Source organism: Drosophila miranda, assembly GCF_003369915.1.
Source record: "Drosophila miranda strain MSH22 chromosome Y unlocalized genomic scaffold, D.miranda_PacBio2.1 Contig_Y1_pilon, whole genome shotgun sequence".
NCBI classification, from domain to species: domain Eukaryota; kingdom Metazoa; phylum Arthropoda; class Insecta; order Diptera; family Drosophilidae; genus Drosophila; species Drosophila miranda.
The window spans coordinates 23,493,443-23,519,630 of NW_022881603.1; the positions used below are offsets into that span (position 1 = coordinate 23,493,443).

Genomic DNA, 26,188 nt, shown 5'->3' on the forward strand with positions numbered 1-26,188 from the left:
TCGGATAGATATGGTCGTTATCTATGATTCTGCGTTTTTAGTTTTCTCGAATCTGCAATATTTTGGATGCAACAGATTTTCGTCTTTTGTGTGGGCGGAAGGGGGTGGGGCGAAATTTTGAGATATATGTTTTATAGTGAGATCTAACAGGAGTGCGGATACTAAATTTGGTTACTCTTGCGTTAATAGTCTCTGAGATTTGTGGATGCCCCAGATTTTCGTCCTTTGCGGGGGCGGAATGGGGTGTGGCGAAATTTTGACACAAAACGGTCAAGGTGATATCATAGGAGTGTGGATACCAAATTTAGTTGCTCTAGCTCTTATAGGTTCTGAGATCCTTGAACTCATATTTTGCAATTGGCAAAACCGACCATGAAACCTGTGTGTTAGAGAGAGACAGAGCGAGAAAGAATGAAATTGTTTTCTTGATTCTGGCTATAATAATTATACGATCTGGTTCAGATTTTGCACTCTAGAAGATATAGGCATCTTCTACGATTCTGACGGACGGACGGACAGACGGACAGACAGACATGGCTCAATCGACTCGGCTATTGATGCTGATCAAGAATATATATACTTTATGGGGTCGGAAACGATTCCTTCTGGACGTTACACACATCCACTTTTACCACAAATCTAATATACCCCAATACTCATTTTGAGTATCGGGTATAAAAACATACGCAATGTGCCAACTGACCCCACAAAAGCGTACTGCTGTTTTTGTAAGGCAACAATAGGAGCCAAGTTGGAATTACGGCAGCATGCTTGCGTCCAATGCACTAGTACCCAGTGTGCCCGCAGCGTAACACCAAAGGCCACATTACCTGCTGAATTTTGTATATAAGGCAGCTACGAGAATGCCATAATCGGTACTTCAACCTCCGCAACCAGACATCTCGGAGCGTTATTGAACCTCCGCAACGAATCTTCTCGGAGCGTACTTAAACTTCTGCAACGCTCTTCTTGCTTAAACTAAATTACTTAAAAGTTAATTTAAACTTCAATTAAATAAACCCTCAGCAGGTTGATGGGCTAGAGCTATTGTAGCAACTGAAGCTGGAGCTTGACATTGCACTTTTTTACAAAATGGTTGAATTTTTTGTAAGATCATTTTACTCATAAGAGATTCATTCTCTTGATTTTCTTGCCGTGCCTTGTTTCTTCTTGCCTGTGCCAGTTTTTTTTTTTTTTTGTATGCAGGGTGGCGGCTTCCTCCCCCTCCTTCCTAACCATCCCCATTCTGAGCCGTGAGCAGCGGCTCACGAGGAAGATTGATTGAGAATGAGTATTTCGGCCATGTTTAATCAAGCTAACTGAACGATTAATAAAGAAAATACACCCACTACGCTTGTTATAAAAGAAACATCGTTCTCATCAAAATCTGTGATATGGGTGGCATACTCGAATCGGATTTTCCGCATGTCTTTTAATTGTCAGCCTCTTTGTTTCTGACTCATTTGAATTAATTTTATATAGTGCCAATGTAGCTATGTTGGAGGAAAGCTTATTTCCACCGTTGCTTTAATATTATCAAACTCTGGTGGATAATGTGGATGACCGATCCCACCTGTCACTTACAGTGACGTTTCAAATATTCATATTTTTTTTCAGGTCGTTGTACTGTTTTAAAGGAACAGTTCGCTCTAACCGAGCTGCTGTTCTCCTTGCCCGTGCCAGTCTTCTTTTTCGGCAATAATAGCTTCCTCGCCCTCCCAGACCTCATCACCCCCATACCTGTCTGCGTTGCTGTCATCCCATCCATACCTGGCCCCATCCCCATACCTGGACCCTAAACCTTGACCCATCCCTAAACCTGGCCCCATCCCTAAACCTTGCCCCATCCCCATCCCTATTCCGATCCCCATGCCAAAATTGGGCATGGCTGGCATGTTGTTCCAGGCGTTATTCATCTGAAGTGATGAAATGAAAAAATAATAAGCACACGAGGAAGAGGTGGTTTCCACCATGTTTCAACCATAGGTTTTTTGAGAAAAACCTAAAAAACCGAGTTCGGGCCCCAAATATATACTCTGATCGGCCGCACACTTACTTTTAATTTGATTTACAATCTTTGACTTTTCTCACCAGCTTGAGATGGACAATAAATAAAATTAAAGAGGAGACGAAATCAAAAATTATTAAATAGTTATCGAAAAAACCATCGGTATCAACCGCATCTACCCATCACTGACAATATTGTCGCGAGCAGATGCCGTCAAAAATGATGAATCCAAGGATGTGGACAGAGCTGACGGCAGAGCTGCTCAATCTATCCATCTAATCTACTTCAGCGACCAGACTACATAATTATTTTAAAAAAATGTCATTAATAAACTGTTTCGGAAGAAACCAATCTTCCGCATCAGCAATCTGTTCTTTTCCAATTAAGAAAAGATGGTCGATCGGACAGTTTTGTTACTGTCTTCGGCAATTTCGGCCATATTTAATCAAACTACTTTAAGACTACTGGCAATTTCAGCCATATTTAATCAAACTACTTTAAGACTTCTATTAACGGCAGTTTCAGTCATGATAAAGGCATAATACAGCAAAAATGCCCACTACGCGTGTTTTAAAATAAACATAGTTTTCATCAAAATCTGTGATATGGGATGCATACCTAATCAGATTTGCCACATTTCTTGTAATGCTTAGCCCCTTTGTTTCTAGGTGATTTGAATTTATTTTGGTGCCCAACGGTGAGAGCTGCTCGTCTTCTTCCAGAAGGAAGTAAATGGAGCTTTGGACATCGGTTTCAACTTTGTCCATCTCCTTCTCCATTAGAACCTGATCCACTAACTTCCTTCCTTTATGAATGGGCGCCTGTTGGACTGTGTCCAGTTGCTGTTTATGCTCGCTCTGCAAGGAGCTGATCACCTATTGAATGGATTTTGCAAATGGATTAGAAAGTTGAATAGAAAATCAACCATAAAAGATTACTTACTTTGTCATTACCGGAGGGAACAGCCACCTTTAGGTTGATGGACTGTTCCACCAACTGATCATGCGGTGGATCATCGGTCAATGACAACAGTGCTGTTGATGCCTCCATTACGGGATGATGCAAAGGCGAGGACATGGCCGAGATTTTTTGCTGCTGCTGTGCCGCCATATGCTGGGGATGCTGTTGTTGCTGTGGTGGCATCCTGGGACCCACTCCGACACTGGACGGCACCACCTTGGAACTGGAATGCACCTCGAATTCCATGTCTGATGACGACATGGACACGACACGGTGCCAGACAGTGCCTGAAATATGTCCGGCAAAATCTGGACGGGCGTCATCAGCAACACATTTACGCAGGATTGGCCAGGGTTGGCTGCGGCTGACTCTTCGGCCAGCTGCTGCAACTGTCCTGCCGCCAGATTGAAGCACACAATTGAATTAATCTGCTTTTGGGCGCGCATTTGCTGCTGCGTCTGTTGCATCTGTGGCGCCTGTTGCTGTGGCTGATTTTGTTGCTGTTGTTGTTGCTGCTCAGGCTGCAGAACGGAATTTAGGTATTCCAGCATTTCTTTAACCATTTCTGGTGACCATTGCGGTGGCGCTGCGCTTGGCACATGCTGCATCGTCGGTGCTCCACTGACGCTCACTCTCACGCCTGGGGGATCTCCAAAGCCGACGCCCTGCTGATCAGAAATTCAGGATTGAAAGGTTCGTTCAGTTGCGATTTTAGTACATTTTGAGTTGCTGCGGAGGCCGCAACTCTACTTTTACACCCGATACTTAGTCAGTATGGGCCTCCTCCACCAGACCAGACAGAAAATTATTAATAATTATTATTATAATTATTATTCTTACTTTTTATTTAATAATTATTATTATAATTATTATTCTTCATTTTTTTGAATAAATATTATCATTAATTTGTATTGAGTAATTATTATTATAATTATTATTTTTTATTTTTATTGTATAATTATTATATTTGATTTTTATTGTATAATTATTATTTTTTATTTTTATTGTATAATTATTATTTTTTATTTTTATTGAATAATAATTATTTTTGGATCAAAAAATGTATTATATAATTATTATTCTTGATTTTTATTGAATAATTGTTGTTTTTGATTTTTATTGTATAATTATTATTCTTTATTTTTATTGAATAATTATTATTATTAATTTTTATTTAATAATTTTTATTATAATTATTATTTTTGATTTTTATTGAATAATTATTATTATAATTATTATTTTTTGAATTTTATTGTATAATTATTATTTTTGATTTTTATTGTATAATTATTATTCTTGATTTTTATTGTATAATTATTATTTTTGATTTTTATTGTATAATTATTATTCTTGATTTTTATTGAATAATTGTTATTTTTAATTATACCCGATACTCAAAATGAGCAAAATGAAAGCATATATATCCAAATAGCTTTGAAAAAATGAAAGTCAAATATGCCACTCAAGTGTTTAGCCGTAGTGTGGCCGCTGCTCTTCGAACAATGATTAGTTCTGGAGGCTTCTTTAAGTGCAAAGAAAATGCAAAAGCGACGGCTACATTTATTAAAAAAAATTAATAGATTATTCGACTATCTAAATAGTCATGTCCTCTACGATAAAAACCCATTTAGGAGTGCACTGCTAGACAAAACTCTTGTCAATGAGACCCTGTCGGATATGCGAAAATATTTTGAAGAATTTAAGTCTACTGCATAAAGGGTATGATTTTAACAATCAACTCCATACTTTCATTTGCCCAAAATGTTTGGAGTGAAAGTGCTGAAGTTTTTTATATTGCTACATCCAAATTAAACCATGATCCATTAGAAAATTTATTTTATTTAATCACATCTCGCGGTGTTAACAACAATAATCCAACTATGTATGAATTTAATGTAATTATTAGTAAAATGCTTTCTATGAAAGTTCTAACTTCCACTACAGTATCTGGGAACTGTTCGCCCAATGAAGATACGATGTTAATTAACATTATAAAGATAATGTTTCAAGTGAGTCGGCATCAGAGTCTAAAACTTTTGATAACGATATCTTGATTTCCACTAACGAAGATGCAGAGTTAGAACTTTCGATAGAAGCCACAGATTTAAGTATCCAAGCCGCATTTAATGAGAATGCATTAAGATATTATGCAGGGTATTTCTTACATAAGCTGCTGAAAAAGTATGACTGCAATAAATGCTCTGAACTTTAAAAATCGTCCGATGAGGTCCGATGTTCTTCCGAGTATTTAATACTCAATACAAATTTTGGCTATGTCAGCAGTAGTTTGAAACTTAAAGCTCCTTCTGAAGATTTGTTTACATTAGTTACAATTTATTTTGATATATTTAATCGGCATTTCGAGACAAAGTCTCATAAATTCAATTCACAGTCCAAAAATGTATAATTTTAACGTCAAAAATAGATTGGTTTAAATTTTCCGATCCGAGCTTTGTACACCGAAATCATCTGCTCAATCAGTTTGTATTGATTTTGATTGGAAAAAATTGTAAATGGTAACCAGTTAGGATGATAGGGAATCAAAATGCAAAACCATACGAGAAGAAGCTCAAAATTTTGAGGCAGTAGGATTTTTTATTTCATTTTGTAAAATTTATGTATAAATTTATTGTATTTTGCTTGTTATACCCGATACTCAAAATGAGTATTGGGGTATATTAGATTTGTGGTAAAAGTGGATGTGTGTAACGTCCAGAAGGAGTCGTTTCCGACCCCATAAAGTATATATATGCTTGATCAGCATCAATAGCCGAGTCGATTGAGCCATGTCTGTCTGTCCGTCTGTCCGCCTGTCCGTCCGTCCGTCTGTCCGTCTGTCCGTCTGTCCGTCCCTATTAGCGCCTAATGCTCAAAGACTATAAGAGCTAGAGCAACGATGTTTTGGACCCAGACTTCTGTGATATGTCACTGCTACAAAAATATTTCAAAACTTCGCCCCGCCCACTTCCGCCCCCACAAAGGACGAAAATCTGTGGCATCCACAATTTTAAAGATATGAGAAAACCAAAAACGCAGAATCGTAGAGAATGACCATATCTTTTAGACTCCAGAATTTGAATTGGATCGTTGTTCGGAGCAGAACCCAGCCGATTAGCTGCTTGCCAAATAGCACCTAATTCTTGGCCCTCAGCCGCTTATTTTGTTTGTTACTTATGTCTATGTCACTCATTTGTTTGTTAAAGCTTTGCGCTTGCTTGCCCTGCTAAACGCTCTCTGCCAGCTCGCTCTTCGCTATCTCCGCTTTGCGTCTGCCTACCGACGTCGGCCGAGCGAAGCTGCGCTTAGCGATCGGAGCGGCAATGTAAAGGGCATGCAAGCCACACTTGCAATTTGGATGTCACGCATTAAAGAACATATCGTAATTTTATTTCTGCGCCGAGTTTTATTGAATTCGAAATAATTAGTCGGCCGATTGGGGATAAAAAACATTATCTCCACATAAAATTTGGTGACCCCGACGTGATCTCTGAGTTGCAGTGTCAATTAATAATCGATCGACATTCGTTAGCCCTAGCAAATTTTCGGCGGTTAAGCACAATTCGGTGCTAAAACACACTTACATACACCTACATACACGCATTGCTGGCTATTAATTTCTCTGTCGCGACAATTCGGTCAGTGCAGTGCGGTAGGCAGTGCAGCGAACTCACTAATACACACAAGCGGAGTACAAAGCGGAATCGGACAGCTCGCACAGCCGCAAAGCTAAAGGCATTAGCTGTATTCCCTTTGCTTGCGGTTCCCACGTTTATACGTATACAGGGTGTCTTTTTTGGTCGTGCTGAGTGACTCTTTTAAAACCTCAACATGGCAGCACCTGAGCCTACCAATGTCGCGAACGCAGCAATGCCGAGTGATGTAGATTTCTACAAGCACAAGGCCGAGTCCATCGCGCGCCAACTAAAGGCCATGGATCGCTTTCTCACCAAGGAAGAGCTTGCCGAGTTAGATGAGGCAGAACTTCAAGCTCGCTTAGAGCAAATCGAGCGAATGAATGCGGATTTCGATGCCGCTCAAACGAGCCTTGAAAGGCTGGATTTCCTGCAGTTAGCCCATGATGCCCGGCTGGACTTTTCGAATGTTTATGTCAAGGTTAGGTCCAGGCTGTCGCGGGAGTTGATGGCTGCTCGCACGGTAAATGTTACCAATTCAACGGCTCGGCATACTCTCGAGGGGAATTCGTGGTTGTTCGCCTATAATAGTATAGGCCGTTCTCGAATTCCCGAGTTGCAGCTTCCGCGATTCGGTGGGAACTACATGGATTGGCCAGAATTCCACTCGATGTTCTCGACAATGGTGCACAAAGACCATCGTATACCAATCCTCAAAAAATTCCAATATCTTCGTGGATGTCTAGATGGTGCTGCGCTGGATACGATTCTTTCCTTGGAACTATCTGAGGAGAATTACGACAAGGCGTTAAATTTACTAATGTTGCGATTCGATAATAAACTGTTACATTTTCAGGCACACGTCAAGGCTATTTTCGGGCTGCAAGGGGTGGCGAAGGACTCGGCTATCGGCTTGCGCGCGCTCAGCGACAAAATCAATTCGCACTTGCGTGCACTTCAGACCTTGGCGACCCCGCAGGAGATATCCGATGGGTTGCTGATCTTCATCATAGGCACGAAATTGGACCACAAGACCAAGGAGAAATGGGAAGAGAACTTGCCGACGTCAGGATTGCCTCGGTGGTCAAGCATGGCCTCATTCTTGGAAGCAAGATGTCGGATGCTGGAAAATTTTGGATCGGCTATGGTAACAATTCCTAGCCAGCAGTTGGGAGAAGACAAACCCGTCATCTTATCACCTCCAGTAACGACCATCCTAACCCCATATGTAACCATTGCAATTCCTCCGAGCATTACATATCTAAATGTCAGGAATTCCTGAATCTCTCTGCATTTTAACGATACAAAGAAGCAAAGAAGAGCCGCTTGTGTTTGAACTGCCTCAACAAAGGCCATGAATTGCAGAGGTGCAGGTCAGGACTTTGCAGGCATTGCCAGGCCAAACATCACACGCTACTCCACATTCCATCGGGAACTGGTGCTTCATCATCCTCTTCACCGGCCGAGGAATCGATCCAGCAAGAGGCCGCGACTGTGCTTCTAGCAAGCGGGTGTTCTAGCCCTCCCCCCTCGATCCAGAAATCTCAGCCTAGCCAGAACGTGTTGCTACCTACTGCCCTCGTCCATGTAACAGATCGTTATGGAGCACTTATCCCATGTCGTGCCATTTTTGATTCTGCATCACAGGCAAACTTTGTAACATCTAGACTTGCTGATCAGTTGCAGTTGGATCATCGCTCGTCTTATGTTCACATCTCTGGAATCGGAGATTCCATTCTACCTTCGAGCAAGTCTGTACATATAGTTGTACAATCCCAGGACGCAAGCTATCGAGCTTCCTTCGCTGCAATTGTCACCAACTCAAACTAAAACTAGCTGATCCTAATTTCTCCAAGCCCCAACGTATCGATCTGTTGATAGGTTCTGGTTTGTTCTTCGATTTAATGTGCGTCGGACAGATTCGACAATCAACCCAATTGCCAACATTGCAGGAGACAAAACTTGGTTGGATAGTATCAGGAAGCATTGATAGCTCGGAGAATAAGCGTGCAGCTTTAGCCGCTTTTGAAAATTCCTCGTGCATCTCTATTGACGATTTTCGACCCACAACGCTGGAGTACCAAAACTTAGAGCAGCAATGCAGGAAGCAGCTGCTCGAGTGCCAGGTGCAAGTGGAAAAACTGCGATCGGAGAATCAGGAACTACAGCGCGAACTTTTCCATATATTAAAAACCTACATATCCACGCCAAATGAAGTTAAACTTTCAACAGTTTCTACATTGCCAAATTTCCTGCCATTCTATGCAATTACAGAGGTTCCCGATGATCAAGACGTAATCACGACAAGCCGCCTTCGTAAAGAAGCGCCGATTGCTGCGTTCGACGATCATCCCAGCGTAGCCGCCAGCTGCGCCCAAGAAAGCATCTTCAAGAGGGCCGTTGGAAAAATAGCGGTTCTGCCCCTTCAGGATGGATCTGTTGAAAGCCTTTGCCTTCCAACGGGGGGTGAATGTTCGGAGCAGAACCCAGCCGATTAGCTGCTTGCCAAATAGCACCTAATTCTTGGCCCTCAGCCGCTTATTTTGTTTGTTACTTATGTCTATGTCACTCATTTGTTTGTTAAAGCTTTGCGCTTGCTTGCCCTGCTAAACGCTCTCTGCCAGCTCGCTCTTCGCTATCTCCGCTTTGCGTCTGCCTACCGACGTCGGCCGAGCGAAGCTGCGCTTAGCGATCGGAGCGGCAATGTAAAGGGCAGGCAAGCCACACTTGCAATTTGGATGTCACGTATTAAAGAACATATCGTAATTTTATTTCTGCGCCGAGTTTTATTTAATTCGAAATAATTAGTCGGCCGATTGGGGATAAAAAACATTATCTCCACATAAAATTATTATTATTATTTTAGCCAGAATTTATTAATTATTATTATAGCCAGCATCAAGAAAACAATTTCATTTTTTCTGGCCCTGTCTCTCTCTAACACAAACGTAGCATAGGCGGCTTTGCTTAGAGTAAAACATGAGCGCCTAGATCTCAGAGACTACAAAAGCTAGAGCAACCAAATTTGGTATCCACACTCCTAATATATCGGACCGAGATGAGTTTGTTTCAAAATTTCGCCACACCCCCTTCCGCCCCCGCAAAGGACGAAAATCTGGGGATATTCACAAATCTCAGAGACTATTAAGGCTAGAGTAACCAAATTTGGTATCCGCACTCCTGTTAGACCTTACCATAAAACGTGTATCTCAAAATGTCACCCCACCCCCTTCCGCCCATCATAATCATAATTCGCTTCTAGCTCTTGCTTAAGCCGGTTGTGTTTTTTTTCTTGCTCCCGCATTCTCCGCCCTTTGCCTAAATATCATACAACATTGTTGTGACTTTGTTTTGATATATTATCGCATCTCTTTAATTTGATTCTACTTTGTGTTAGCCACCAGTGTTTTGTTTGTAAACAAGTGTTTAATATAAATTCAATATTGCAACATAACACATCGGACTCGTGCAGGCAATTTGTTATTGTTTTTTGCCCAGTCTGCTTTTCGTTATCGCTTCTTCGGTGTGCACTGTTCTCGCGCATCAGCGTTTGCATCGCCCACACTCTCTCGTGAGCATAAGCGGGCTGCTCGCATTGTTGCTCTCACTCTCTCTGGATTGCCTATACTCTCCCTCTCTGTGGACTTTCTTTGTGTCTCTGCTTTGGTGAGTTTACTGCTCGTTTTCTGCACTTCGTTGGATCATCTGCTTTGAATTATTGCCGCTGCAGCTGATTGTCTGGCTCGCTCTGCTGTTTGCTCTCCTACTTTACCTGCGATCTCACTCCGTTCTTTTATTATTCGTGCACAGTGATTCTACTGCTGTCAATAATGGCAATCGTTTGTAGTGCAAAGAAATGTGAATTCGGTGGTGTTATCATTGGTGATTCATTTCTTAGCTGCTGGCTGTGCGACAATTTTGCCCACATAAAATGTGCTGGTGGTGGAAATTTTGGCCGGCTGAATGATCTGATCTCGAAACGCATGGGCCTGTCTTGGTCATGTCTGGCTTGTCGGGAGATTGAGGCCGAAATGCGCACATTTATGAGACAGACTCGAACTGGGTTTCTGGATGTCCGGAAACAATTTGTGGCTCTCAACGAGAAATTTCTTGCCCTTGAATCACAGTTTCTTGGGCTCAAACTCTTGAGCGAATCGCCTAGACGGAAAATTCCGCATAATGATACCAATCTCTTGCAACCTAATCCGATTGGTACGCCTGCCTCCCACCTTCATCCATCGGAAGCATTTCCGTGTAGTCATGCCACGCCGTTGTCTGTAAATCCGCCAACGGTGGCTCCGGAGTTCTTTACACCGAGCAATGTGCTTCCTTCGAGCACCCAACTTCCCAACAGCGTCACTTCTGACGCGGTGAGTGCTCCTAGTGCGGGTGTGCTGGTTGCTGACGACGTCTTGCCAATTCCTGCTCCAATTCCTGCTCCAATTCCTGCTCCAATTCCTACTCCAATTCCTGCTACAGCCATTGCTGCCAATTCCTCTGCCCTTGTACCGAGATCTCTTTTAGGAGTGGCTCCACCATCTCGATCTCGCTCGGGACTTCAACTCAGAGCAGTGGTCCCTCGGAAAGCAATATTTGTTAACAACATCTTGCCGCTAAACTTAACACTTCGCCTGTTGATATAGTTGTGACTAAATTTACATTTAAACATAAGCGCAACATATCATCCTTTAAAATTCTTCTCCCTGATTCCTTACTATCCTGTTCTCCAGAACCGTCAATATGGCCTGAGCATACAATTGTGCATGAGTTCCTTCTCAAAGATTCGAACTCGAATCCAAGAATTACCGAACATGCTCCAAAAAACTGATGTACTATTTTTCCATGCACTATCAGAACGTTCGCAGTTTGCTGGGAAAATTGCGTCAAATTCATACTAATAGCGCGTCCGAAACCTGGCTTAACTCCTCTGTCAATGATCATGAAATTTTCATTGATAGTTACACTATTTATTTGCCTCAATAAACTCAGCAGAGTTCAACGCATGGCAGAGCTATGCATAACTGGCGGGCTACGCACTACTCCAGGGGAAGCCCTGGATACTGTGCTGGACCTCCTCCCTGTGGATCTCATGGGAAAGAAGGTGGCAACACTTTCCGCCCTCAGAATGAGAGAAGCCAGACTGTGGAAAGCATCCGCGGTTGGGCACTCGGGAATCCTGATGAGACTCCCGCAATTACCAGAGAGAACAGATTACTGTATCCCCAGTGATCACCTCTCGACGCCCTTCCAGGTATCAATCCCATCTAGGGAGGACTGGGAGATGGGCGAACCAGGACCTGCAAATGCGGTCCACTTCTACACTGATGGCTCAAAGCTAGACGGCCGCGTGGGAGGCGGAGTCTATTGCAGCGAGCTGAACATCAGTCATTGCTTCAGGCTCCCGGATCACTGTAGTGTGTTCCAAGCGGAGGTTGAAGCCATCAAGGAGGCCATTTCGATCGTCTCCAAATTACTTCTAGATACGCACTTAGTGTGCGTCTTCTCGGACAGCCAAGCAGCTATCAAAGCTCTAGGCTCAATATCGTCGAACTCAGCGACTGTAAATGACTGCCGCAGGTCTCTGCACGAGATCGCAGAGCAGTTAGATCTCTTCCTTATATGGGTCCCCGGCCACAGGGACATCGAGGGGAATGACGCCGCCGACGAGCTAGCCAGGCAGGGTACTACGATTCCTCTCCTACCGGAGAGGGAGCAAGTAGCGATGCCCTTGGCTACGTGCAGGCTCCTAACGCACGAATTGTTCGAGCAAAATGCCAACTCAGCAGAGCACAGTGCTCTGCAGTTACTAGAGCCATTACGGGACACTGGCAGATCGGCACTCACGCCTCTAGACTGTCAATCCCTCATAACGACTTCTGCAGGAGTTGTCGCGACGAGGAGGAGGAGGAATCGGTCCCCCACTTCTTCTGCCACTGCCCAGCCCTTGGAAATCGTCGTCTTCGTATTTTTGGGGCCGCTTTCCTCACGGACATTTCGGACCTGTCCGTAATCAAACCAGGGACCTTGTCCAAATACATCCACGCCACCGGATGGGACTGCCCTTAACCTGCAGTAGTATGCTCTCACGGATCGGGCAACGCGAAGGGGCACATGCCCATGCGGCAACACAACGGACCTTTTATAGGTCCAAGTGAGCTTGGGGCGGGAGGCTCTTATCCCCCCCCCCTCCCGGCTACCGCCTTAACCTAACCTAACCTACACTATTTATAGAATGGACCGCCCATCTTTTGCAGGTGGGGTTCTGATTGCAGTTAAATCTGTTTTCTCATCTGAGTTATTCCCATTCAATAACATTCATGGAATTGAATTTGTTGCAGTCAAAGTTCGTGTTGGCTCCGCATTTTTCTATTTAACCTGCTCTTACATTCCTCCCAGGTCTGATGCTGAGCTTTACTTACACCACCTCTCAGCAATTAATAATTTTGTTTCTGCATTAGGGTGCAATGATCGAATTATTGTCATGGGGGACTGTAACCTCCCATTTCTTTCTTGGCTGCAGTCCTTTTGCAAACCCTTGACCTTTCTCTTCAACCTCTCCTTGGAACAGTCTTGTCTCCCAGTAATTTGGAATGAGTCCTACATCATTCCGCTTCACAAAAAAGGTTCAAGATCAAACATTGAAAACTATCGTGGTATCGCAAAGCTTTCCGCCATCCCGAAGCTTCTTGAGTTCCTGGTCACCCGGCAACTGCAACATCTTTGTTGCAGCTTGATATCTCCGTCGCAACACGGTTTTTTCAGACATCGTTCAACATCGACTAACCTTCTTGAGTTTTCTAACCTAATCCACCGTGGTTTTCAAATTGGTTTGCAGACGGATGTAGTTTTTACGGACTTCCGCAAGGCATTCGATTCTGTGAACCATGCTCTGCTTATTCAAAAGCTCTCTTTATTAGGGTTCCCAACGAATCTTCTAGATTGGATCTTGTCCTATCTTTCTAACCGTACTCAACGTGTTTTGTTTTCTAAAGTGTTGTCAAATACTGTTAATGTTACTTCAGGTGTGCCACAGGGAAGTCATCTGGGCCCGCTTCTGTTTATTATACCCGATACTCAAAATGAGTATTGGGGTGTATTAGATTTGTGGTAAAAGTGGATGTGTATAACGTCCAAAAGGAATCGTTTCCGACCCCATAAAGTACATATATTCTTGATCAGCATCAATAGCCGAGTCGATTGAGCCATGTCTGTCTGTCCGTCCGTCCGTCTGTCCGTCCCCTTCAGCGCCTAGTGCTCAAAGACTATAAGAGCGAGAGCAACGATGTTTTGGATCCAGACTTCTGTGATATGTCACTGCTACAAGAATATTTTAAAACTTTCCTTTCCCCGCCCACTTCCGCCCCCACAAAGGGCACAAATCTGTGGCATCCACAATATTGCAGATTCGAGAAAACTAAAAACGCAGAATCATAGATAATGATCATATCTATCAGATTGCAGAATCTGGATCAGATCAGATCATTTTTATAGCCAAAAGGAACAAATCAATTTGCACTGGCTACGCAGCGCCCGACGTCACGCTCAGACTGATTTTCTGTCTCTCTCGCACGCACTCTTTGTCGTGTCGTTTAATATTAGAGGCGTCTGCCGGAGGAGAGCCATACTGACTTAGTATCGGGTATAACTGTAGAGTTGCGGTGTCCGCAGCAACTCACAACGTTCCCCCTCGTTTTATACCCGATACTCAAAATGAGTATTGGGGTATATTAGATTTGTGGTAAGATCGGATGTATGTAACGTCCACAAGGAATCGTTTCCGACCCCATAAAGTATATATATTCTTGAACAGCATCAATAGCCGATTCGATTGAGCCATGTCTGTCTGTCCGTCCGTCCGTCTGTCCGTCTGTCCGTCCGTCCGTCCGTCCGTCTGTCCGTCCCCTTCAGCGCCTGGTGCTCAAAGACTATAAGAGCGAGAGCAACGATGTTTTGGATCCAGATTTCTGTGATATGTCACTGCTACAAGAATATTTCAAAACTTTTCCCCGCCCACTTCCGCCCCACCAAAGGGCGAAAATCTGTGGCATCCACAATTTTGACGATACGAGAAAACGAAAAACGCAGAATCGTAGAAGATGACTATATCTTTTAGAGTGCAAAATCTGAACCAGATCGTATAATTATTATAGCCAGAATCAAGAAAACAATTTCATTCTTTCTCGCTCTGTCTTTCTCTAACACACAGGTTTCATGGTCGGTTTTGCCAAAAACAAAATATGAGTTCAAGGATCTCAGAACCTATAAGAGCCAAAGCAACCAAATTTGGTATCCACACTCCTGTGATATCGGACCTTGACCATTTTGTGTCAAAATTTCGCCACACCCCTTCCGCCCCCGCAAAGGACTAAAATCTGAGGCATCCACAAATCTCAGAGACTATTAAGGCTAGAGTAACTTAATTTGGTACACACACTCCTTTAAGATGTCACTATAAAACGTATATCTCAAAATTTCGCCCCACCCTCTTGCGCCCCCACAAAGGACGAAAATCTGTTGCATCCACAATATTGCAGATTCGAGAAAACTAAAAACGCAGAATCATAGATAATTACCATATCTATCAGATTGCTGAATCTGGATCAGATCAGATTATTTTTATAGCCAAAAGGAACAAATCAATTTGCAGTGGCTACGCAGCGCCTGACGTCACGCTCAGACTGATTTTCTGTCTCTCTCGCACGCACTCTTTGTCGTGTCGTTTAATATTAGCAGCGTCTGCCGGAGGAGAACCATACTGACTTAGTATCGGGTATAACTGTAGAGTTGCGGTGTCCGCAGCAACTCACAACGTTCCCTCTCGTTTTATACCCGATACTCAAAATGAGTATTGGGGTTTATTAGATTTGTGGTAAAAGTGGATGTGTGTAACGTCCAGAAGGAATCGTTTCCGACCCCATAAAGTATATATATTCTTGATCAGCATCAATAGCCGAGTCGATTGAGCCCTGTCTGTCTGTCCGTCTGTCCGTCCGTCCGTCCGTCCGTCCGTCCGTCCGTCCGTCCGTCCCCTTCAGCGCCTAGTGCTCAAAGACTATAAGAGCTAGAGCAACGATGTTGTGGATCCAGATTTCTGTGATATGTCACTGCTACAAAAATATTTCAAAACTTCGCCCCGCCCACTTCCGCCCCCACAAAGGACGAAAATCTGTGGCATCCACATTTTTAAAGATACGATAAAACCAAAAACGCAGAATCGGTGAGGATGACCATATCTTCTACAGTGCAAAATCTGAACCAGATCGTATAATGATTATAGCCAGAATCAAGAAAACAATTTCATTCTTTCTCGCTCTGTCTCTCTCTAACACACAGGTTTCATGGTCGGTTTTGTCAATTGCAAAATATGAGTTCAAGGATCTCAGAACCTATAAGAGCCAGAGCAACCAAATTTGGTATCCACACTCCTGTGATATCGGACCTTGACCGTTTCGTGTCCAAATTTCGCCACACCCCTTTCCGCCCCCGCAAAGGACGAAAATCTGGGGCATCCACAAATCTCAGAGACTATTAAGGCTAGTGTAACCAAATTTGGTATCCGCACTTCTGTTAGATCTCACTATTAAACGTTTATCTCAGAATTTCGCCCCACCCCCTTCCGCCTACACAAAGGACGAAAATCTGTTGCATCCACAATATTGCACATTCGAGAAAACTAAAAACGCAGAATCATAGATAATGACCATATCTATCAGATTGCTGAATCTGGATCAGATCGGATCATTTTTGTAGCCAAAAGCAAGAAATCAATTTTCAGTGGCTACGCAGCGCCCGACGTCACGCTCAGACTGATTTTCTGTCTCTCTCGCACGCACTCTTTGTCGTGTCGTTTAATATTAGCGGCGTCTGCCGCAGGAGAGCCATACTGACTTAGTATCGGGTATAACTGTAGAGTTGCGGTGTCCGCAGCAACTCACAACGTTCCACCTCGTTTTATTTGTGAACGACCTTCCTCAAGTTATAACATACTCTACTACACTAATGTATGCTGATGATGTCAAAATCTGTCTTTCTTACTCTGATTGGTATTTGCACACACGCCTTCAACTTGATCTAAGTGAACTACTATTGTGGTGTTCAACTATTCTTCTTTTTCTGAACCTTTCCAAATGCAAACTTATGACATTTTACCGTCGCGCTCCTCATTTTGTCTCATATGTTCTAGGAAATCATGTCCTTGAGCGAATTTCGAGTTCAAATGACCTCGGAGTCCTTTTTGATCATAAGATGTGTTTCAACACCCATATAGCTGCAACTCTAAATAAAGCTAAGGGTGTTTTAGCGTTCATCAAGCGTTGGTCCAAGGAGTTTGACGACCCGTACGTTACGAAACAACTGTACATCTCGTTAGTACGTCCTATATTGGAGTATTGTTCTTGTGTGTGGAGCCCGCAGTATAAAGAGCAGCAGGCTGTTATTGAATCCGTGCAAAAGCAATTTTTATACCCGATACTCAAAATGAGTATTGGGGTATATTAGATTTGTGGTAAAAGTGGATGTGTGTAACGTCCAGAAGGAATCGTTTCCGACCCCATAAAAAATATATATTCTTGATCAGCATCAATAGCCAAATCGATTGAGCCCTGTCTGTCTGTCCGTCCGCCCGTCTGTCCGTCTGTCCGTCCCCTTCAGCGCCTAGTGCTCAAAGACTATAAGAGCTAGAGCAACGATGTTTTGGATCCAGACTTCTGTGATATTTCACTGCTACAAAAATATTTCAAAACTTCGCCCCGCCCACTTCCGCCCCACAAAGGACGAAAATCTGTGGCATCCACAATTTTAAAGATATGAGAAAACCAAAAACGTAGAATCGTAGAGAATGACCATATCTTTAAGACTGCGGAATTTGAATTGGATCGTATTTTTATTATAGCCAGCATCAATTTCATTCTTTCTCGCTCTGTCTTTCTCTAACACACAGGTTTCATGGTCGGTTTTGCCAAAAACAAAATATGAGTTCAAGGATCTCAGAACCTATAAGAGCCAAAGCAACCAAATTTGGTATCCACACTCCTGTGATATCGGACCTTGACCATTTTGTGTCAAAATTTCGCCACACCCCTTCCGCCCCCGCAAAGGACGAAAATCTGAGGCATCCACAAATCTCAGAGACTATTAAGGCTAGAGTAACTTAATTTGGTACACACACTCCTTTAAAATGTCACTATAAAACGTATATCTCAAAATTTCGCCCCACCCTCTTGCGCCCCCACAAAGGACGAAAATCTGTTGCATCCACAATATTGCAGATTCGAGAAAACTAAAAACGCAGAATCATAGATAATTACCATATCTATCAGATTGCTGAATCTGGATCAGATCAGATTATTTTTATAGCCAAAAGGAACAAATCAATTTGCAGTGGCTACGCAGCGCCCGACGTCACGCTCAGACTGATTTTCTGTCTCTCTCGCACGCACTCTTTGTCGTGTCGTTTAATATTAGCAGCGTCTGCCGGAGGAGAACCATACTGACTTAGTATCGGGTATAACTGTAGAGTTGCGGTGTCCGCAGCAACTCACAACGTTCCCTCTCGTTTTATACCCGATACTCAAAATGAGTATTGGGGTATATTAGATTTGTGGTAAAAGTGGATGTGTGTAACGTCCAGAAGGAATCGTTTCCGACCCCATAAAGTATATATATTCTTGATCAGCATCAATAGCCGAGTCGATTGAGCCCTGTCTGTCTGTCCGTCTGTCCGTCCGTCCGTCCGTCCGTCCGTCCGTCCGTCCGTCCGTCCGTCCGTCCGTCCGTCCGTCCCCTTCAGCGCCTAGTGCTCAAAGACTATAAGAGCTAGAGCAACGATGTTGTGGATCAAGATTTCTGTGATATGTCACTGCTACAAAAATATTTCAAAACTTCGCCCCGCCCACTTCCGCCCCCACAAAGGACGAAAATCTGTATCATCCACATTTTTAAAGATACGATAAAACCAAAAACGCAGAATCGGTGAGGATGACCATATCTTCTACAGTGCAAAATCTGAACCAGATCGTATAATGATTATAGCCAGAATCAAGAAAACAATTTCATTCTTTCTCGCTCTGTCTCTCTCTAACACACAGGTTTCATGGTCGGTTTTGTCAATTGCAAAATATGAGTTCAAGGATCTCAGAACCTATAAGAGCCAGAGCAACCAAATTTGGTATCCACACTCCTGTGATATCGGACCTTGACCGTTTCGTGTCCAAATTTCGCCACACCCCTTTCCGCCCCCGCAAAGGACGAAAATCTGGGGCATCCACAAATCTCAGAGACTATTAAGGCTAGAGTAACCAAATTTGGTATCCGCACTTCTGTTAGATCTCACTATTAAACGTTTATCTCAGAATTTCGCCCCACCCCCTTCCGCCTACACAAAGGACGAAAATCTGTTGCATTCACAATATTGCACATTCGAGAAAACTAAAAACGCAGAATCATAGATAATGACCATATCTATCAGATTGCTGAATCTGGATCAGATCGGATCATTTTTGTAGCCAAAAGCAAGAAATCAATTTTCAGTGGCTACGCAGCGCCCGACGTCACGCTCAGACTGATTTTCTGTCTCTCTCGCACGCACTCTTTGTCGTGTCGTTTAATATTAGCGGCGTCTGCCGCAGGAGAGCCATACTGACTTAGTATCGGGTATAACTGTAGAGTTGCGGTGTCCGCAGCAACTCACAACGTTCCACCTCGTTTTATTTGTGAACGACCTTCCTCAAGTTATAACATACTCTACTACACTAATGTATGCTGATGATGTCAAAATCTGTCTTTCTTACTCTGATTGGTATTTGCACACACGCCTTCAACTTGATCTAAGTGAACTACTATTGTGGTGTTCAACTATTCTTCTTTTTCTGAACCTTTCCAAATGCAAACTTATGACATTTTACCGTCGCGCTCCTCATTTTGTCTCATATGTTCTAGGAAATCATGTCCTTGAGCGAATTTCGAGTTCAAATGACCTCGGAGTCCTTTTTGATCATAAGATGTGTTTCATATAGCTGCAACTCTAAATAAAGCTAAGGGTGTTTTAGCGTTCATCAAGCGTTGGTCCAAGGAGTTTGACGACCCGTACGTTACGAAACAACTGTACATCTCGTTAGTACGTCCTATATTGGAGTATTGTTCTTGTGTGTGGAGCCCGCAGTATAAAGAGCAGCAGGCTGTTATTGAATCCGTGCAAAAGCAATTTTTATACCCGATACTCAAAATGAGTATTGGGGTATATTAGATTTGTGGTAAAAGTGGATGTGTGTAACGTCCAGAAGGAATCGTTTCCGACCCCATAAAAAATATATATTCTTGATCAGCATCAATAGCCAAATCGATTGAGCCCTGTCTGTCTGTCCGTCCGCCCGTCTGTCCGTCTGTCCGTCCCCTTCAGCGCCTAGTGTTCAAAGACTATAAGAGCTAGAGCAACGATGTTTTGGATCCAGACTTCTGTGATATTTCACTGCTACAAAAATATTTCAAACCTTCGCCCCGCCCACTTCCGCCCCCACAAAGGACGAAAATCTGTGGCATCCACAATTTTAAAGATATGAGAAAACCAAAAACGTAGAATCGTAGAGAATGACCATATCTTTAAGACTGCGGAATTTGAATTGGATCGTATTTTTATTATAGCCAGCATCAAGAAAACAATTACATTTTTTCTCGCCCTGTCTCTCTCTAACACACACGTAGCATAGGCGGCTTTGCTTAGAGTAAAACATTAGCGCCTAGATCTCAGAGACTACAAAAGCTAGATCAACCAAATTTGGTATCCACACTCCTAATATATCGGACCGAGACGAGTTTGTTTCAAAATTTCGCCACACCCCTTCCGCCCCCGGGATCTGGGGATATTCAAAAATCTCAGAGACTATTAAGGCTAGAGTAACCAAATTTGGTATCCGCACTTCTGTTATATCTCACTATAAAACGTTTATCTCAGAATTTCGCCTCACCCCCTTCCGCCCACACAAAGGACGAAAATCTGTTGCATCCACAATATTGCACATTCGAGAAAACTAAAAACGCAGAATCATAGATAACGACCATATCTATCAGATTGCTGAATCTGGATCAGATTAGATCATTTTTATAGCCAATAGGAACAAATCAATTTGCAGTGGCTACGCAGCGCCCGACGTCACGCTCAGACTGATTTTCTGTCTCTCTCGCACGCACTCTTTGTCGTGTCGTTTAATATTAGAGGCGTCTGCCGGAGGAGAGCCATACTGACTTAGTATCGGGTATAACTGTAGAGTTGCGGTGTCCGCAGCAACTCACAACGTTCCCCCTCGTTTTATACCCGATACTCAAAATGAGTATTGGGGTATATTAGATTTGTGGTAAAATCGGATGTGTGTAACGTCCACAAGGAATCGTTTCCGACCCCATAAAGTATATATATTCTTGAACAGCATCAATAGACGATTCGATTGAGCCATGTCTGTCTGTCCGTCTGTCCGTCTGTCCGTCCGTCCGTCTGTCCGTCTGTCCGTCCGTCCGTCTGTCCGTCCCCTTCAGCGCCTAGTGCTCAAAGACTATAAGAGCGAGAGCAACGATGTTTTGGATCCAGATTTCTGTGATATGTCACTGCTACAAGAATATTTCAAAACTTTGCCCCGCCCACTTCCGCCCCCACAAAGGACGAAAATCTGTGGCATCCACAATTTTAAAGATATGAGAAAACCAAAAACGCAGAATCGTAGAGAATGACCATATCTTTTAGACTGCAGAATCTGAATTGGATCGTGTTATTATTATAGCCAGCATCAAGAAAACAATTTCATTTTTTCTCGCCCTGTCTCTCTCTAACACACACGTAGCATAGGCGGCTTTGCTTAGAGTAAAACATTAGCGCCTAGATCTCAAAGACTATAAAAGCTAGAGCAACCAAATGTGGTATCCACACTCCTAATATATCGGACCGAGACGAGTTTGTTTCAAAATTTCGCCACACCCCCTTCCGCCTCCGCCAAGGACGAAAATCTGGGGATATTCAAAAATCTGAGAGACTATTAAGGCTAAAGTAACAAAATTTGTTATCCGCACTCCTTTTAGATCTTACTATAAAACGTGTATCTCAAAATTTCGCCCCACCCCCTTCCGCCCTCACAAAGGACGAAAATCTGTTGCATCCACAATATTGCACATTCGAGAAAACTAAAAACGCAGAATCATAGATAATGACCATATCTATCAGATTGCTGAACCTGGATCAGATCAGATCATTTTTATAGCCAAAAGGAACAAATCAATTTGCACTGGCTACGCAGCGCCCGACGTCACGCTCAGACTGATTTTCTGTCTCTCTCGCACGCACTCTTTGTCGTGTCGTTTAATATTAGCGGCGTCTGCCGGAGGAGAGCCATACTGACTTAGTATCGGGTATAACCGTAGAGTTGCGGTGTCCGCAGCAACTCACAACGTTCCCCCTCGTTTTATTTCATTTTGTAAAATTTATGTATAAGTTTATTGTATTTTGCTTGTTATACCCGATACTCAAAATGAGTATTGGGGTATATTAGATTTGTGGTAAAAGTGGATGTGTGTAACGTCCAGAAGGAATCGTTTCCGACCCCATAAAGTATATATATGCTTGATCAGCATCAATAGCCGAGTCGATTGAGCCATGTCTGTCTGTCCGTCTGTCCGTCTGTCCGCCTGTCCGTCCGTCCGTCTGTCCGTCTGTCCGTCCCCTTCAGCGCCTAGTGCTCAAAGACTATAAGAGCTAGAGCAACGATGTTTTGGATCCAGACTTCTGTGATATGTCACTGCTACAAAAATATTTCAAAACTTCGCCCCGCCCACTTCCGCCCCCACAAAGGACGAAAATCTGTGGCATCCACAATTTTAAAGATACGAGAAAACCAAAAACGCAGAACCGTAGAGAATGACCATATCTTTAAGACTACAGAATTTGAATAAGATCGTATTATTATTATAGCCAGCATCAAGAAAACAATTTCATTTTTTCTCGCCCTGTCTCTCTCTAACACACACGTAGCATAGCCGGCTTTGCTTAGAGTAAAACATTAGCGCCTAGATCTCAGAGACTATAAAAGCTAGAGCAACCAAATTTGGTATCCACACTCCTAATATATCGGACCGAGACGAGTTTGTTTCAAAATTTCGCCACACCCCCTTCCGCCCCCGCAAAGGACGAAAATCTGGGGATATTCACAAATCTCAAAGACTATTAACGCTAGAGTAACCAAATTTAGTATCCGCACTCCTGTTAGATCTTACTATAAAACGTATATCTCAAAATTTCGCCCCACCCCCTTCCGCCCACACAAAAAACGAAAATCTGTTGCATCCACAATATTGCACATTCGAGAAAACTAAAAACGCAGAATCATAGATAACGACCATATCTATCAGATTGCTGAATCTGGATCAGATTAGATCATTTTTATAGCCAATAGGAACAAATCAATTTGCAGTGGCTACGCAGCGCCCGACGTCACGCTCAGACTGATTTTCTGTCTCTCTCGCACGCACTCTTTGTCGTGTCGTTTAATATTAGAGGCGTCTGCCGGAGGAGAGCCATACTGACTTAGTATCGGGTATAACTGTAGAGTTGCGGTGTCCGCAGCAACTCACAACGTTCCCCCTCGTTTTATACCCGATACTCAAAATGAGTATTGGGGTATATTAGATTTGTGGTAAAATCGGGTGTGTAACGTCCACAAGGAATCGTTTCCGACCCCATAAAGTATATATATTCTTGAACAGCATCAATAGCCGATTCGATTGAGCCATGTCTGTCTGTCCGTCTGTCCGTCCGTCCGTCTGTCCGTCTGTCCGTCCGTCCGTCCGTCCGTCTGTCCGTCCCCTTCAGCGCCTAGTGCTCAAAGACTATAAGAGCGAGAGCAACGATGTTTTGGATCCAGATTTCTGTGATATGTCACTGCTACAAGAATATTTCAAAACTTTGCCCCGCCCACTTCCGCCCCCACAAAGGACGAAAATCTGTGGCATCCACAATTTTAAAGATATGAGAAAACCAAAAACGCAGAATCGTAGAGAATGACCATATCTTTTAGACTGCAGAATCTGATTTGGATCGTATTATTATTATAGCCAGCATCAAGAAAACAATTTCATTTTTTCTCGCCCTGTCTCTCTCCAACACACACGTAGCATAGGCGGCTTTGCTTAGAGTAAAACATTAGCACCTAGATCTCAGAGACTACAAAAGCTAGAGCAACCAAATTTGGTATCCACACTCCTAATATATCGGACCGAGACGAGTTTGTTTCAAAATTTCGCCACACCCCCTTCCGCCCCCGCAAAGGACGAAAATCTGGGGATATTCAAAAATCTCAGAGACTATTAAGGCTAGAGTAACCAAATTTGGTATCCGCACTCCTGTTAGATCTTACTATAAAACGTGTATCTCAAAATTTCGCCACACCCCCTTCCGCCCCCGCAAAGGACGAACATCTGAGGCATCCACAAATCTCAGAGACTATTAAGGCTAGAGTCACCAAATTTGGTACACAAACTCCTTTAAGATGTCACTATAAAATGTATATCTCAAAATTTCGCCCCACCCTCTTGCGCCCCCACAAAGAACGAAAATCTGTTGCATCCACAATATTGCAGATTCGAGAAAACTAAAAACGCAGAATCATAGATAATTACCATATCTATCAGATTGCTGAATCTGGATCAGATCAGATCATTTTTATAGCCAAAAGGAACAAATCAATTTGCAGTGGCTACGCAGCGCCCGACGTCACGCTCAGACTGATTTTCTGTCTCTCTCGCACGCACTCTTTGTCGTGTCGTTTAATATTAGCAGCGTCTGCCGGAGGAGAACCATACTGACTTAGTATCGGGTATAACTGTAGAGTTGCGGTGTCCGCAGCAACTCACAACGTTCCCCCTCGTTTTATACCCGATACTCAAAATGAGTATTGGGGTATATTAGATTTGTGGTAAAAGTGGAAGTGTGTAACGTCCAGAAGGAATCGTTTCCGACCTTTGTCGTTTCCGTCGTTTAATATTAGCGGCGTCTGCCGGAGGAGAGCCATACTGACTTAGTATCGGGTATAACTGTAGAGTTGCGGTGTCCGCAGCAACTCACAACGTTCCCCCTCGTTTTATACCCGATACTCAAAATGAGTATTGGGGTATATTAGATTTGTGGTAAAATCGGATGTGTGTAACGTCCACAAGGAATCGTTTCCGACCCCATAAAGTATATATATTCTTGAACAGCATCAATAGCCGATTCGATTGAGCCATGTCTGTCTGTCCGTCTGTCCGTCCGTCCGTCTGTCCGTCTGTCCGTCCGTCCGTCCGTCCGTCTGTCCGTCCCCTTCAGCGCCTAGTGCTCAAAGACTATAAGAGCGAGAGCAACGATGTTTTGGATCCAGATTTCTGTGATATGTCACTGCTACAAGAATATTTCAAAACTTTGCCCCGCCCACTTCCGCCCCCACAAAGAACGAAAATCTGTGGCATCCACAATTTTAAAGATAGAATGATAGAAGATAGAAGAGAATGACCATATCTTTAAGACTGCGGAATCTGAATTGGATCGTATTATTATTATAGCCAGCATCAAGAAAACAATTTCATTTTTTCTCGCCCTGTCTCTCTCTAACAACACACACGTAGCATAGGCGGCTTTGCTTAGAGTAAAACATTAGCGCCTAGATCTCAGAGACTACAAAAGCTAGAGCAACCAAATTTGGTATCCACACTCCTAATATATCGGACCGAGAAGAGGTTGTTTCCAAATTTCGCCCACACCCCCTTCCGCCCCCGCAAAGGACGAAAATCTGGGGATATTCAAAAATCTCAGAGACTATTAAGGCTAGAGTAACCAAATTTGGTATCCGCACTCCTGTTAGATCTTACTATAAAACGTGTATCTCAAAATTTCGCCCCACCCCCTTCCGCCAATACAAAGAACGAAAATCTGTTGCATCCACAATATTGCACTTTCGAGAAAACTAAAAACGCAGAATCATAGATAATGACCATATCTATATAGCCAATAGGAACAAATCAATTTGCAGTGGCTACGCAGCGCCCGACGTCACGCTCAGACTGATTTTCTGTCTCTCTCGCACGCACTCTTTGTCGTTTCGTTTAATATTAGCGGCGTCTGCCGGAGGAGAGCCATACTGACTTAGTATCGGGTATAACCGTAGAGTTGCGGTGTCCGCAGCAACTCACAACGTTCCCCCTCGTTTTATTTCATTTTGTAAAATTTATGTATAAGTTTATTGTATTTTGCTTGTTATACCCGATACTCAAAATGAGTATTGGGGTATATTAGATTTGTGGTAAAAGTGGATGTGTGTAACGTCCAGAAGGAATCGTTTCCGACCCCATAAAGTATATATATGCTTGATCAGCATCAATAGCCGAGTCGATTGAGCCATGTCTGTCTGTCCGTCTGTCCGTCTGTCCGCCTGTCCGTCCGTCCGTCTGTCCGTCCCCTTCAGCGCCTAGTGCTCAAAGACTATAAGAGCTAGAGCAACGATGTTTTGGATCCAGACTTCTGTGATATGTCACTGCTACAAAAATATTTCAAAACTTCGCCCCGCCCACTTCCGCCCCCACA

General features: G+C 43.2%; 1 protein-coding gene across 2 annotated transcripts in view; it reads right to left on the reverse strand.

Moving 5' to 3' along the window:
• Nucleotides 1–1,963: 1,963 nt before the first annotated feature.
• The window catches only part of LOC108161272, a 72,485-nt gene continuing 48,260 nt past the window's right edge, over nucleotides 1,964–26,188 (reverse strand). Inside the window, exons 2-3 of one of the 2 annotated variants that reach the window (XM_033395890.1) lie at nucleotides 2,951–3,636; nucleotides 1,964–2,883 (exon numbers count right to left, since the gene is read on the reverse strand). In XM_033395890.1, coding sequence (XP_033251781.1) covers nucleotides 2,530–2,883; nucleotides 2,951–3,229 — 633 coding nt within the window. In that variant the 5' untranslated portion in view covers nucleotides 3,230–3,636 and the 3' untranslated portion in view covers nucleotides 1,964–2,529. The remainder of the gene's footprint in view (nucleotides 2,884–2,950; nucleotides 3,637–26,188) is intronic. The other variant, XM_033395889.1, reaches the window with a different exon arrangement.